This window comes from Microtus ochrogaster, chromosome 15, assembly GCF_000317375.1.
Source record: "Microtus ochrogaster isolate Prairie Vole_2 chromosome 15, MicOch1.0, whole genome shotgun sequence".
NCBI lineage: Eukaryota > Metazoa > Chordata > Mammalia > Rodentia > Cricetidae > Microtus > Microtus ochrogaster.
In genome coordinates this window covers 30,652,342-30,668,590 of record NC_022017.1, presented here as the reverse complement: position 1 = coordinate 30,668,590, position 16,249 = coordinate 30,652,342, and the positions used below count along the sequence as shown (strand labels likewise).

At 39.8% G+C, this 16,249-nt stretch overlaps 1 protein-coding gene across 10 annotated transcripts in view; it reads right to left on the bottom strand.

Moving 5' to 3' along the window:
- Positions 1 to 16,249, bottom strand: part of Ptk2 (protein tyrosine kinase 2) — a 190,499-nt gene that overhangs the window by 107,214 nt on the left and 67,036 nt on the right. For all 10 annotated transcript variants that reach the window (XM_026782712.1, XM_026782708.1, XM_026782709.1 and 7 more), the window contains exons 7-9: positions 9,536 to 9,590; positions 1,729 to 1,869; positions 1,127 to 1,204 (exon numbers count right to left, since the gene is read on the bottom strand). In XM_026782712.1, coding sequence (XP_026638513.1) covers positions 1,127 to 1,204; positions 1,729 to 1,869; positions 9,536 to 9,590 — 274 coding nt within the window. The remainder of the gene's footprint in view (positions 1 to 1,126; positions 1,205 to 1,728; positions 1,870 to 9,535; positions 9,591 to 16,249) is intronic.

Below are 16,249 nucleotides of genomic sequence, written 5' to 3'. Positions count from 1 at the left end.
TGAAGAGGGGGGACAGAGAGAGAGGGAGAGAGAAGAGGAGAAAGAGACAGAGAAGGGGGAAAGCAGACAAGTGGGGAGAGAGGCAGAAGTGAAGCTGTCTCTCCGAGAGGAAGATGGAAAAGAGAGCGAGCTCAGGCCGGAAGCTGAAGATCAGCTTGCCTCTGCGGATGGGGAGGGGAATGGGTGTGGCTTGTCTCTCAAAGGGACCAAAACCATAAACAATATGTACTTGCTCAGATCCATTTCCATCCCATAGACAAGAGTGAGGAGAAAAGCTCAGCACAATTACTGTCACTTATATGTGGGCACAGTGGGGACAGAAACTTCTACAGAGAAAGGACTATAGGGCAGAAGCACAGCAGAGTGGGCACAAACAGCAAGGAGTACAGGCACAAAGTCATACCAAATACACATACAAACTTGTGATCAGAAACCTATACCACTGAAAAAGCACACCTGCTAGTGTGAGCCCACAATGAAGAGCTCAGAACCAAACTCTGACCAGCTGTCCAAACAGACTCACACCCTCAACATTAGGCATTGCAACTCGCACACATCATACAGCACAGACTCCATGCATACACTCCATGCATTCCTGACTTTGAATGCCATCAAAGAGCTGCAGTCTGGTTTGGTCTTCTTTGCAAGCCAGGCCAGAACATGGCACAAAGCAGGTGCTCAGCAGCATTTGCTGAAGCACAAAACAGGAAACACAGCACTGAGACAAACTAAGGATTTCTCTCCAGTTTTTTACCTCGATGAGGTAGCAAGGGAAACAATGAATTCAGAATTTAAAATGATATATTTTTCTAGAAATAACTCATGAAGGGTTATTTAAAACAATCACATCCAGAAGTTAAAGACCTCACAAAGTAAGCTGGAATAGCCCATCAGTTTTCACTCACCCCCTATTTGTCTTATTCATTTCCCTTCAAGGCTAAGGAATTCCAAAAGCAATAAACTTAAGTGTCTCCAACACCCCCCACCCCCAGCAAGAAGACCATGTAAAGAATGAATAGGTTTCTGTGTAGAGTGAAGTCTTTCATGGGAGTGCCCTGTCCAGTCCTTAACCTCACTCCTTTGAGCCCACAACCAAACCCATGAGTCCTTCCAGGAGCAGACTTACATTGCAGCCCTTGTCTGTCAGGTAACTGATCCCTTCTTCTGGGCCGATCGCTAGTTCCACAGAAATAATCCAACTTGACTTTAGAAGATCAAACAGGTGGGAACAGGGATGCCAGAAGGAAAAAATGATTTTAGATCTGGAGTCATGAATATATCAAAAAGACTTAGGTTGGGAAAGGACATGGTTTGCTGGTAATCTATCTAACCAAATAAGATAAATATTTATAACGTCATTGACCTAAGATCTACTGAGTTTGGACAAGACTAATTGTGGTCACTTCTGAATCTGGAAAGCAATTGTTTTCTCTAGGAAGATTATCTCAACAGGCAAACTAGTCCTTGGAGAACAGCTACCCAAACTGAAGGCCAGAATAAAAACACATACTTACGAATACAGGCACATTATTCAAAAGATGACTTTATTATCTAATTAATATATTTTCTTCCTGCTTTTCCCCTATGATTTTATGTCAAAACAGTATTTTTGTTTGTCAAGAACTATGACAAATTAGTTTCCCTTCCATCATAAGTGTAGATAAACGTGGAAAAAAAAAGCAGAAGAAATCAAATTAGTCCCCATCTTCCAAGGTCCCACACACTTACCCCAAGAGCACACTTGAAGCATTCTTTGTCAAATCTGTACACCGGAGAGAGAATCTCAAAGAATTTCAAGATGCTTTCTTCTCTATTAAGGTTGGCAAACTGCCTAAATGTTTGCTGGATCAGTTTTCTTAGTGTTTTGGCCTGAATAATGAAGTTACAGAAAAATATGTTTCAAATCAACCAAGAAAAAAATTTCAATCATAGTCATACCATTTACATTACTACAAAAACTCACTTGCCAAATAATTAGTAGAGCATTAACTATTGTAAAATCCACATTTACAAACTTCATCCAGTTTGAAAGGTATAGTTGAACAACACAGGACTCCATTCTTTCAACAAAAGCTTAAGGCAACAGTGTGCAAAGCAAACATGCGGCAGAGTCATTAAACCATGCACCACAGGGGACCATGGCCCAGAAGTAGAAAGGGAAAACATTCACATAGGCACTCACATGTTCCAATACCATTTTTGAATGTACACATACAATTAACTTTAAAAGGCCCTTGTTCTTGGATCTAAAAAGTGAAATTTTGCCGGGCGGTGGTGGCGCACGCCTTTAATCCCAGCACTCGGGAGGCAGAGGCAGGCGGATCTCTGTGAGTTCGAGACCAGTCTGGTCTACAAGAGCTAGTTCCAGGACAGGCTCCAAAACCACAGAGAAACCCTGTCTCGAAAAACCAAAAAAAAAAAAAAAAAAAAAAAAAAAAAAAAATAAAAAATAAAAAGTGAAATTTCAGAACACTATTCTTTGTAAGATAAGAATAAGGAGGATCTTCAAAACCATTAATTCAACATACAGAATAATTTTACAAACTGTGGTATGTACTTTTGAAACCAATATTCTATGCAGACTATAAAACATTTTATGGAACTAGTTTATAGAGGTTGAAATCCTATCTTACTGTTACATGACAAGGAAAACAATCCGTATGTGCAAAACAGACACTTTCGGAGAGCTCATTTATATGTTTCATATGCATGTGTGTAGAAGGGAGAAAAACTAATATCTGCAGTGTTTTACCTTGCAAAGACAACCACTGGCTTCTGTTTCTTTTACTCATTTGAATACTGTGTACCTGGAAATGAAGCTTCCCGGGTAGCATGCTCCTGATCTTCAGTATGAGAAACAAAAAGAAGGCAAGGAAACAGTAACCCCCACATTGAGGTTTGAGGAGCGAGAACCAATGTAGGCATGAACTTAGTTCCTATACTGCTAACACTGATTCTACTTCCTTGGGTAACCTTGAGTGAAGAAGTGATGTTTTTTGAAGTAGGTTTTTGATAGGAATGCCAACAGCGGGGGGAGGGGGGGGTACTAAGTTAGAGGTTTCCTACTAACCCAGACAAGAAGAAACAGTTTATATAGGTAGAGAAGCAGAAAAGAAATCAAAGGCAGTCAGACTCTGATTTTATCTTGGAATGTAAGATGCTACAGGCAGGAACTGATATTGAACTGACAAGGCAAAAATAGGAGGAACAATTTGGCAGGCAAAGGCTGGAAGAATATCAGGGGCTATCAGGAGTCCAAGTAAATCCATTATACAAGCTGTTGGAACTGGAAGTAAGTATGCACTGGCCAGCACAGCCCACAGTGGAAATGAAACCTAGAATTCTGATGGACCAAGGTCAGAGAGGTAGGCTAAGTGATCTGCTGAATCTTGACAGTGAAGAGGAAGTCGAACAGCTGAGGCCCAGAGAGAGCTGTGGCTGCTAAGGCAGGTAAAGGAATCAGGAGGACACGGCCTTCTCTAGTAGGGTTACAAAGGTAAAGCCTGTTGAAGTGACTGCAAAGATCTGGAGTCAGAGAAAGTGTTGCAGAAAATGAGCCAGGACAACAGGAGATGTGGTTACATGATGAAGGGTGCAGTGACTGAAACGAAAACCAGAGGAGAACAAAGAAGATACCAGGAAGAAAACTGACCATAGATGAGAGAACAGGCTGTTACAAGGTCACAGACCACATGTGACTTGTTTTAGATGCCCATTCTGCTTTTGTGCATAAGGGGTGATGAGAGGGACAAGAAGTCCAGAAAAACTACATCTGGTCACACCACAGCAGGCCAAGTAAGTAGGCAACCAACAGAATGGTGAGAAGGATGACACTATGCACGGCAATGGTTAAAAGAGAGGAGTAGAACGACTCAGGTGGTTACAGACACAACATTTGCTAGTTAGGTGGACAAGAAGCAAAGAGAAGATAGCCAGGAGTCAACAGCTAGCTTGTTTAATAACACTTGAATTCAGATGGAAGTAAAGCAGAAGGGAAACAAGAAAATTCCCCTCATCTGAGCAGAATTAGTTCTCACTTTGGATCAGGCCTTTACTAAAGAGAATTAAATGTGTGCAATGTCAGTAAGACCCAACTTAAAATGCACTGTACTCCGAACCTACAGTGCTTTTAAGAGAAAAGTCATTCTGGGAATACCTACCAAATACTGGCCTTGACTAAGATACTGACAAAGGTCAATTCTTGTTAGACTTAGAAATTGTCTACCTAAGAATGCTTCATTATGAAACTAGTTCACATGAAGAAAGAATGACTATGAATGTGTATGAATCATTAAGTTACACCACCAAGAACTGTTACTCTTCAGCCTTATTAATCTACTAAATCATTTCTCATTAGTCAACCTGATGATTTTCAGAAGCTGTTAGCCGTATGAATGACTAGAGTTTCTCATATAAATGTGTATGTTAGGCTAAAGAAAAATTGCTGTAAAACAATGAAAGGCTAAAGACATATTAAAGAATCACATAGCAGTCCCCAGGCTCAGTACAGACACATCAGTAGTGTACACAGTGCCGCTTCAATCTATAGAGCCTGGATTCAAGGGCAAGTGCCTCAAGCAAAGGTCAGCTTTCACTTATTATTTGCTTGTTTGCATGATTTTGAGAAAGTTTTAATATGTGCCTTGGCTGGCTTTGAACTTGAGATCTTCCTTCCTCAACCTTCCAAGTAACCGGGACATTGGTGTGAACCACCATGCCTGATGCTAACTTGTGTCTCTCTTAATGATGTTCTAGGAAGCCATCTTATTGTAACATTTAGGAACTGAATAGATCCTTAAGACCTCTCAACATTTGTAGTTTTAAAACTGGATTTCTGATGTGAATAATACATAAATATATTAAGGTTTGACTGTTTTGACTTGTAATTTACACTTAGGTCTACCATAGAGCTGTTAAGTTGGTAGGCAGAATTTCCTCAGTTCTGCCCCTTGTACAGTCAAGAAATAAACATCACTGTGACACAATTCACTGAACCTGACTTGACACAGAACTCACCAGTATCCATTACCTGCCCCCTCCTATTCAGACTGTATAGGCATTCACATTGCTAGTTTCCTTGACTGAAAACCTATTGGCCTATTAATCACTCATGACCTTGATACCTTTGAGAAGGAATGATGAGAATGGCACAGTACCCTGAGCTTTATTGGTGTTACTGGAGTAGTAGTGATTTTAATCAAGTATCTGAAATGTAAGGGACCTAGCCTGTTATTCTCAGCATTCAAGGCATGTGCAGTCTGTTCTCTGTTCTTAGCACCATCACAGCTCAGTCAAGTTTTCATGATTTGATAATCTCTTAAGCATTCAAAGGGAATGTTAACTAAAATCTTCTAGAAATTTAAGTCTAAGGTCAATAAAAAAAGCAACTTTGAGAAAAAAATTACATACCTTATTAATGGAAAAACTAACATTAATAAACCCAGACACTCAATATGGACAACTCCAGAACAAACAGGAGCTCAGGTTGTATTTCTTTTGGGGTTGTTTCTGAAGGTGGGACTGGCTACAGCTACTATGTGTGAATAGGGCCTTTATAGCAGTACCAGTCTAGGGAAGTCTGCTGCAGCTCTCGAAGGAATTTATGTAGCATGGGGAAAGATCTTGGCCTAAACCTAAAATCTCTCCTGATTAAGCTATTGAAAAAAAAATCAAACAATATTTAAATTTAAAAATTAAGAAATTTCCTTTTCAATAAAAGGGCATGTGAGATGTTTCAGTTGGTAAAGGCACGTATTGTGCTGGCTAGTTTTATGTCAACCTGACACAAGCTAAGTCATCTGAGAGGAGGGAATCTCAACTGAAAAAAATGTTTCCGTTTTTCAGGCATAAGCAAGGCTATAAAGCATCTTCTTAATCAGTGATTGGTGTAGAAGACCCAGCCCATTTGGTTGCCAGCCTGCACTGGACTCTATAAGAAAGCAGGCTGAGCAAACCATGAGGAACAAGGAAGTAAAGCAGCATCCCTCCATGGCCTCAGTATTAGCTTCTGTTTCCGCGTTCCTTCCCAATTTGAGTGACTGCGATGGCTTCTCTCAGAGGATTCTGTCAGGATCAGTAAGCAAAATAAACCCTTTCTTTTCCAAGTTGCTTTTGGTTGTGGTGTTTAATCACAACAATAACTCTAAGACATCAACAAGTCTTACAACTTGACAACTTGAGTTTGATGGCCAGGTCTCTGATGGTAAAAGGAGAGAGCCAATCCTACAAGCTGTATGGTTATTTCCATGTGTATTCTGTGGCATGCCCAAGTATACATACGCATGTATGTGTGTATGCACATATATACAAACTATGACAGACGTTCAAACACTAATGAATGTAAAAGAATTTTTGAAGCGAGCATATTAAGAAAATGGTTCTCAAAACCTTTTTCATACATGAGTCTGGAGTATCTTCAGGCTAACAGTAGCTAAAAATTATCTCTCCTTACATCCAAATATCCAGCAGCAGAAAAACACATCTGCTCTGACTCAGCCTCCTATACCTCTCGAAGACTTTTAGCCATCTCCAGCCATCTAAATATAATAACTACCCCTTGAACCGCCCTTGATCACTATTTCTGCTTCTGTTTCTTGGCTTTCAATCTGTCTTGAGAGTGCTGTCTGGTCTTTCTTATTCCCCACTGTAAAAGCTGAAGGCCTCTTACCTCAGCACTTAAGCCCACAGAGAGCACTGGCCATAGTGGTCTTACATTGACTCAACTCAAACTGTAAACAGGGCTGAGCCAGATTATACTACCAGATGCAGCTCAAGATCCCAGAGAAAAGCATTATGGAGTATATCACGACAAAAGAGGCCAAGAAAGGTGGGGCTGGGAAAGGCCTGCAGAGTGTGGCAGCAGACAGCAGTTATTACTGGGGTGGCATGCAATCCTGTTATCTTCTCATGTGTTCATGCTCTTGTCACATGTCCCTCTCTCTGGATTCTTCTCCCCATTTTTGTTTTTCAAATTATTGTTCATTTTCATTCTTTCATTTAAATAAGATCTATCAAATAAGCTATGTACCTGTTGCAAGCCAAAATCATTGTGTGAAAATATAGTATATGAGGACAAATACAAACTAGTCAATAACTGCAAAATTACAAATTCATTAAAAAAAAAAAAAGCCCCTTAGTGGCTGAGTAGGGTCTAAGATAGAAGAGATGTTTTCCATCTTTGCAAGGACATGGTGAAGAGAGAGGTCAGAGCAGGAGAATCCAGACATGAACAGGCTCCACTGAGCTTGTATCAGTATCTCCCTAACAGAGGCACTCACCCATGGTCTGTACCCAAGTTCCTGTTTTGAGTATAACGATTGTTTGTAAATCTGAAACAGTGTCTTAAACTCCCAAAGACAACAATGACACTCATGCTGTTTTTTACACATAAAAATCTGCGGAGACAGCAGTTTTCAGAGGCCACCAAAGGCCTCATCATTTGAGAATCACTGACACATGAAACACAACCATAAGTGAATGCTGGCTAGAATATCTTCCAATCAATAGCAATGTCAACTTGTAGGTGCTAAGGCTTACCCTGTTTCAATGTCTCCAGTCCTTCTATTGCTGGGCTATCTCTGACTGGAGTAGAGGGAACCTCTGTCCTATGCCTTTATGGTCTTCACATTCAACAATCCAGATAAACCGAGGTTCTTCCTAATCCAAGAGATTACCAACACTCCCAAGGAACACAACTGCCATTTTCCAGTTCCCGTACATAAAGCTGCCAACCCTGATTTAAAGTTCTTTCCTCTATCTGCCAAATCTACTGCATCTTTTAGAGAAAACTGCATCTTCTACACTGTACTCCCAATCTCTGCCATACTTATAGGAGTGGGTTCTGTAACAGAAAGAGTTGGATGCCCAACAATTTGTTCTAGTGCTTCACTAAAAGAGCAAAAACTCAACGGAGAGTCCAAAGTACAGTAGCATCCCAAACAGAGCCCAAAACACTACAAAGAATACATTTTGTTAATACTCTCATTAAGACCTGCTGCACTTTGTAGAACCCTCTGGATTTATTTTCCCTGTGATATCACACAGAAGCTGTGTGTAAAACAAAACATGTTATCAACCCCCAGAAAGGGGGAGGTGGATAGACCTCAAGGCACCAGTGATGGGACTGAAATTAGGCAGCACCCAGGTATAAACTAGCCATAGGGCTTTGTCACAAACTCACTTAACAAACAGCACCAACACAGTGACTGACCACACTCAAAGAGTCCAGCTCTATTGACAAAAAGCTTGTGCCAGTTAGTCCAGCCATACACTAACAGATGAAGCACTGTCTTTCACCATGCTTGGACACATCTATACAGATCACCTTCTGAGAATGCACACATTGACTAACTGGCTCTTCACATAGACATTATGTGTTAGAAAGTGGTTTGATATTACAGATGTGAAAACACAAAGATTCAGTCACTTATCCAAATTGTACACTGAAGCCAGGGCTCTTATGTGGCAATTTGGCTGTGGGGTCAATTTTCTGAACCAGAATATGACATTGTTTCATATGCATGCCTTAGTCTGTGTGGGCCTCAGGTAAGAGGATATAAAAAAATATTTTTGTAATAATAAAAAAACCAATAATAGTTGTTTATGACAGGTATTGTGTTAATATACACGTGTATTTATATATTACATGTTAGTGCCATCCCTATATAACACCCTTCACTGTGGCAGTAAGTGGTCATGCCTCACACTATGAGGCTGGAAAATGGGACCCCTCTTGACCAAACTGTGTTTTCCTATGTAACTGGATGTTTGGAGGTATGCTCTGTGTTGGACAGGAAATAGGACTCATAGGTCCTCTCTGTCTCCAATGATAGTCCTGCTAAAGTAGGACTACAGGGAAGCTACTTCCAAAGCTGCCACCAGGAAAATCATAGCAGAAACAGAGACTGACCATTAGAATGTATACATGTAGAGTTCAGTGATATAATTTGTGCACACAGGAGACAGTGACATAGACAATGCAGTAATATATACAAATACCAGACCCAGCATGTGAACACACACCAGAACTAGTGATGTGTGTGTGGGATTACTTACACACACACACACACACACACACACACACACACACACACACACACACCACCAGTGATGTTTGTATCCACACACAGACACTGGAAGCAATGATAAATCGGGGACCCAACAGTGTAAATGCACGCAGTGTTCATAATTCACCAGGATCCTTTAAAGCAGTACTCCTTTTCTTCCATGTATCAAAATATTCCAGGCTTTAATAACCTTGGCTGTAGGGCTGCAGCATGAACTAGTTCTAGTTTTGTACTTACGTACAGTTATTATTCACAATCATCAAGTAAAGCTGTGGTTCTATGCAGAAAGGCTGAACCTGGGAAAATGTACTTGTCTAATGTTAACATGACTCACATAGCCATCTTTGGCCATGATGGTTTTAGCATGTAAGGGAAATGCACCATTTTATATTCTTGAAGGAAAGTTTTCTGTAGGAAGGAGATACAGGCAGAGTTTCATATTTGATTATGATAAAGGAGACTCTAATTACCTTGACAGAATCCAGTAAACTCTTAGGAAAAAATCGCTTTAAACCAACATCTTTTCTGAAATATAAAAAGAAGCATATTAACAACACCATCAATCGATAACATACTTGAAAGAACACAAAAGTAGTTTATTTATTCTTCTGTTTGTTCAAGAAAGAACCAACTATAATCAAGTTCCAACTGACCAGCATATTAATTGGAGAGGATAAACTATTTTGTAGCTATGTACAAAAATATGCTTACAATCCATTTCAATGAAAATCTCTTTCTCTTTTATTACTGAAGTCCTTCTAAAATACTGCCACATTGCAAATGTCAGCATGTAATAAAACAGTTCTTTCTCAGGTATGGCACAGAAGTTAATTCCTCCTGGGTAACTATATTTTAGAGATAGCAACTGGCCTAATTAAGACATAAACTCTCGGAACACAGTCCAAGAGTTTCCGGAATTGTACAAAGGGAATTCTGAGTGCTTTTGAGAAAACTCCAAGCAAATAAGACAAGTATTGGGTCTTCAGTTTATTTAAAAAAACACAATAGGCAACTGTCCTTAAAAAGTGCTTTTGTGCCCCTCCCAGATGGAGCAGATAGTAGTAAGTTTACTTTAGATTACTCATGACAAATGACTATTTTACTTGTTTCTATGCATCTATAAAAAAAATGTTTTTCTCATTCTCCTATGGTTGAAAAAAAACAAACATGTTTTAGCACATATACCTTGCCTGCCACACACAACTTATCCTTCTGTTGGACACTTACTCATGTGACTCTTAACCCTCAGGGTATAAACTGTCTGATGCTCTAAATAAAGTTGGAGACTTTAGTCTACCTCATTTCTTGGCCTCACTCTCCTACATCCACACTACATCTAGAGCAGTAAACAACAGACCTTTCAAATTTATCCTAAATAATGATTACTTCTAAGTCATTCCCTAGACACATTTCATCTTCTCTATTTTACAAAATGGAAGGAAAGGTTGGGGGCAGGAGGATCAAATGATTTGTCCTGGTTCAATAGCTAAGTGTGCAGAAATGTCATAGATTCCAACAATTTTCTAAGTTGGGCTATAAACTCAGGCCTGCCATTATTATTAAAAACTAGAAAAGAATAGATGGACTTGCTTTTTGAAATTCACCACCTGCTTTAAGTACTAACTAGCAGTTTGTCCACTAGATGGCACTGTGTTCCTGGAAGATGAAATGTATCCCTGAAGACAAGGAGTCAGGAGTTAATGGAAAAAAAGGAAAGGGATCAGGGAGAAAAAAAAATGAAGTTCAAGTAATGTACAGGTATCTTTTTCAGAGTCACATGGGGGAGGGGCTAACTGAATATGAAGCATAAATGAAAAGGAGTTGTTTCACAATCACTTTATAATCAAAACCCCAGTAATCATGTCAGTTTGTATGGTAGACCCTCCATCATCCAACGACATTCCTTAAGAACTCACCAAAAAAGGAAGAGTTAAAGAGAATAAAGAGGTATATATGTTTCAAGAAAAACGTTGAGAGCATTTTTTTGTGTAAAAATAAAATCACTGTTAATGAGTTACTGTTTATGCCCATCATAAAGACAACTTATTTGTTTAAATATCCCTTTTACGGACACTGTGTATGTTCATGTGTGTACACATAAGCGCTCCCAAGCATGTGTACAAACTTGCAGTTGTTGCCTTCTACCAGGTGAGCCTCAGTGAGTGACCTTGAGCCTAGGCCTGGTGGCAAGGCCCTTCACCCCGTGAGCCACCTCACCACCATCACCCTCTTTAAATTTTGAAGTATAACAACAATGCTTAGGCGGTATGCAGGTTTTTTTTTTTGCTCCAAATAGTTTTGAGTACTAATGAAATTGTAACACTTATTTGTATGTTAGAAGTTGGTTAAATATTTGGCAATAAAATGAAAAACCCGAGCTGTGCAGTGGTGGTTCACACCTTTAATCCCAGCACTCAGGAACAAGAAGTAGGTGGATCTCTGTGAGTTCAAGGCCAGCCTGGTCAACAGTGCTAGTTCCAAAACATCCAGGGCTATACAGAGAAATCCTGTCTCAAAATAAAAAAATAAATAAAAATTAAAAAATAAAGATGAGCCTAAAAAGTGTGGGAAAGCCTCAAGAGCACTACCTGTAGCATACTTCAGGTGCCAGTCTCTGTTCTGCAACTCCCAGTCTGAGAAGCACTAGGCAAAGAGACACTATTAGTTTTCTAAATTTAACTCTCTCTCACAAACCAGGCAGGGATGTGTATATCATCCACCTTCAATAGGAAACTAGCTCTCTCTGAGCTGTGTTTGACCCTGGCTTAGAAGTAACAAACTGCTCTGCAATAGCTTCACTTCATATCTTATGCCCAAACCCTATATAAATATATACAACATAAACAGAACAGTGCACTGGTTTTTACTATGAGTCAATTCTATTAGTAGCTACCAAAAAGTATATCCTGAAGGTATCTAAACCTACTGGGGTAAAAACAAAACCATAGCAACAACAAAAAAACAACCTAACTAAAACAACAATTTGAAGATACTGCCGAACTCCAATTCTCCAGGATAAGCACTAGGATAAGCACTAGGATAGTGTTGAGCAGCTCCTTCTTGGCTTCAGTGTGACTATAGAGGGCACACACAGATGACAGGCCAAAACTATCAGGTTAGAGTAGAGCTGCTCAATACTGCAGCAAAAAGCCACATGTAAATTAGCTAAACTAAAAGTTCTGTTCTAGCAGCTTTATCTCCAGGGTTCAAGAGACCCGCGTGTAGATAATACCTACTGACTGGACAGAATGTTTCTACTACCCTCAGCACAGAGTGCCGAGGTGCATGGCTGTGTCAAAGTGGTGACTAAAGAATTTTCAGTACCCTTCCTGCCCTGTAAACCTGAAGGCTTTTCAGTTAAGGGTAGAGATGAGTAAGAATAATACTGGGCATGGAGACAGTTACCATAGGGACAACCACATAAGTGTCAGGGTTCCTCAAACAGGGGGACAAGTATAAAGGGATGTGGCGATCTGGCCCTCAGTGCTAAAACGGCATCAAGACAGAGAATCCATAGAACTGTTCTCAGCCCAGAGTCTTTTCCGGGAAGCACTCATAAGTGTATGACCCCAGCAGCAAAAAGGGTTCCTATGACATGAGTTCTACATTCACATTATTTTTACTTAAGATACAGGGAACCTGTGCACATCTATCTGGTTTCTCCTGATAGATGCCTTCATTTTGGTTGTTGGTTTTTAAAAAGGATTTCTTGGTTTTTCTTTCTCTTTCTTTTTTTAAAAATAGACTTGTTATGTAGCTAAGGCTAATGTCACTAAGATAAACAACTAGTCTGCTATAGCATGAAAAATCCTAAGCTAACTAATATTGCTCCAAACCAAACTATTCAGCATTTGGGATCTACATCCAGTGAGGCTTCCTTCACAATCCTCTTAATGTCTCACTGTCTATTTAGATAGACTAAATGATTCTGCTCTCCCTGCTGCTGTTAACCTTGGAACCCCTTTCACCTCTGCACTACTTGTCCAGCTACTCAGCAAGTGTGCTTAAGCTTGGAAAGTTGTAGTCCATACATCATCAACTCATGCCTAGTCTCCTCATGTACTGATAATACATTGGCATTCAGAATAAAACAAACAGGAAAGTAGTGAATGCAGGATGACTCCTCTCTGATCACAAGAGCTCACAGTTGCTCCAAACTACTGCAGCTATTTGAAGCCTGAGTTCTCATTCTGCACATATGTGTTCATGTTCACAAATCAGCACAGTAGGCCTTTGGTAACCTCAGATTAAACTAAGCACTACTTACATATTAAAGAGGAACTAAGTGTGTAAGTAAAACCCACTCCTCTTTCAGCAGTGTTTCTGAGAAATCTAACCTGGTCTGGTGACTTAATACTTGTAAAGTATTGGGTACCCCATCCTCCAAACCCTTACCTCAGATAACTTTAAGTCACAAACTATTTGAGGGATACAGAATATCTATTAAGAGTCAGATGCTCTTTCAAATATAAGGAATCCAGGCAGGTCCCTATGTTGATGCTGCTCATATTCTCCTAGGGAAGAGAGTCAACAACAAATACAACATACCAAAAAAGACTATTCGCAAAGATGATTAAAATAGTTTAGGAAGAAGTAAAATGTTGTTGAGGGAAGAGACATTTTCCTCAGTGGTACAGTCACTGGGAAGTTGCCCTTGTTCTTTCTATAGTAACTCCTTACCCAAGTGCTTGTTAAGTATCCCTGACTAGTAGCAAAGTAAGAAGTTAAAGGTTTCAGCTGATAGGAGTCCACCCTCAGTAATACCACCTTAGAAGCCTGTAATTTATCAGTGCATTATCACTTGCAGTATGACTCTTTTCTCTAAGCCTGGGGCCTCCTGAAGCTACCTTCTACTTCTTGGCTCTCATTTTCAGATGTACATAGAAATCTCATCTAACTTCTATCAAGTCTGCTCCCTAGGAATGTGAACGAGCAAGCAGGTGAGGCTGGACCCTCACTGCCACATTATTGTCCATCTGCCAAAAGAAAAGGCACCCCATTCTGTCATACTTAGAATGACAGAAGAGGAAGCAGTGGAATCTTTAGTTTGCTTGTGGAAGGCAAAATTCAGAATTATATAAATGGTGTGTTCCTATAATTAGAGGATCATTTTATTATTTTAAACATAATCAAAACCATTCTTTTGAATGTGGAAAAACTTAGGGGTAGTCTATATACAGCTGTAAATTATAACACTTATCTTTAAATTTTCTTCCAGTAGTATCTGGTAAAGTATATGGACATTTTAATGACTTTTCTTATGGAAAAAAGAAGTGAGGATCTTGAAGCTGGTAATAAACAGGTAATATTCCAAATTTGCAGGTCTTTTTTTTTTTTTTGCTTGTGTGTGTGTGTGTGCTGAAAAAGTATATAAATTGTAAATCGTTCTAAGGTACTAACCAGCATAAAAAGAAAGAGAAAGCAATGATGAGCCTGCCCTGGATAGAAGGGAAGTCAATTTCTGGGTACTGTACAAGCCAGGCATGGCAAACAGGAGTCACAAGTATCCCCTTAGCCAACACCATTCCTAGGGCACAGACCAGTCTTTGTAACACATATATACAACAGAAGATAAGAACTAAATGAGGTGTTTGTAAATTTTTGTGAAACACTGAGAAAATTAACTATTAATATAGAAATATTAACAATAAATCTAACTTTCAAGAAATGGGGGGGGGAATTCCAAGACGACAGAAATAATTTTGCCGCCAAAAACTACATATAACTTCTACTGAATGGCACAAGGACCTTGTAAAACCAGAACCAGGGAGATGTAGGGGAACAAGGTCATTCTAGCCTACACACAAAGTCCAACATCAGCTTGGAACTAGCTCAAAACCCAAAATTAACAAATAAATTAAAATAAACAGGAATGATGGAACATGCCTATAATCTTCCATGGCTTCTTCAAAGCTGAAGGAGGAAGATACCAAGTTCTGAACTCTGTAAGTGAAACCCTGACTTAAACATACAAACAGGCAGGTATGTGTGCACATGCATGCATGAACACAACACACACATGGGGATACACACGAGTAATGAATAATATCTACAGATTGAGATACTATAAAGATGGTATGGTTGTAGAACTGATACAAAGTGCACATCTGCAGGATATCCTGACTATATTATATAAAGCCCCATGGGAACGTTTCCTGAGATTCATAGTTGAAACTATGTGTATTGAGATGAAAAAGCCTGATATTTGGACACTGAGATGGGAACAGAGGGAGACAGAAGTGGTGCCATCCCTGGTCCTCCTCAGAAGTCACCAACACAGTCTGTAGTTTTCAGAAATAAAGCCCTTGCAGTCAAACACACCGTCTAGGATTAATTGGGGGCCTAAGAGGAAGTGAAGAGTAGCAGAAGACTTAAACAACCCCAGCATGACAAGATCAGCACTAAGTATAAAACCTAAGAGAGCTATGCCAAAAAAAGGAGGGCGGTAAGGAAATAAAACTGAACATGCACATATGAACATAGAGGTTACTGAGAATGAAGGAAAAGCTAGCACCACAGAGCCTGGACTTGCAGTGGGAAGGCTCACAACCATCTGCAACTGCCGCTTCAAAGGATCTGACACCTTCTTTCGATTTCCTCAGGCACCAAGTATGCATAAGGTATACACACATGCATACAGGGAAAGCATTTATGCACATAAACTTCCTTTAAAATCTAAAATGACGATAAAATAGACCAAGACAAAAATCAAAACTAAAGTATTAGAGAGATCACTAAATAGAATTCAACAAGATTTATACATTATGTCTATATGACTCAACACAGAGCCTTCAAACAGAAAGCAAACATTCAGACCCATGACAATAAACCAACAAGGCCATTATGACAGTTGTGTGTTTTACTGTGCTTCTTTTAATGTTCTGTAAAGATACAATATGCAGTACATGCAGGTAAGAAGGCTGAGTAGAGGTCAGGCAATGGTGGTGCCTTGTCTTTAATCCCAGCACTCGGGAGGTAGAGGCAGGCAGATATCTGTGAATTCGAGGCCAGTCTGGTCTACAGGAGCTAGTTCCAGTACAGGCTCCAAAGCTACAGAAAAACCCCGTCTCAAAAAACAAGATGGGTGGTAGCAGCACATACCTTTAATCCCAGCACTCAGAAGGCAGAGAGGCAGATCTCTGAGTTCAAGGAGCCTAGTCTGCAAGAGCTAGTTCTAGTTCCAG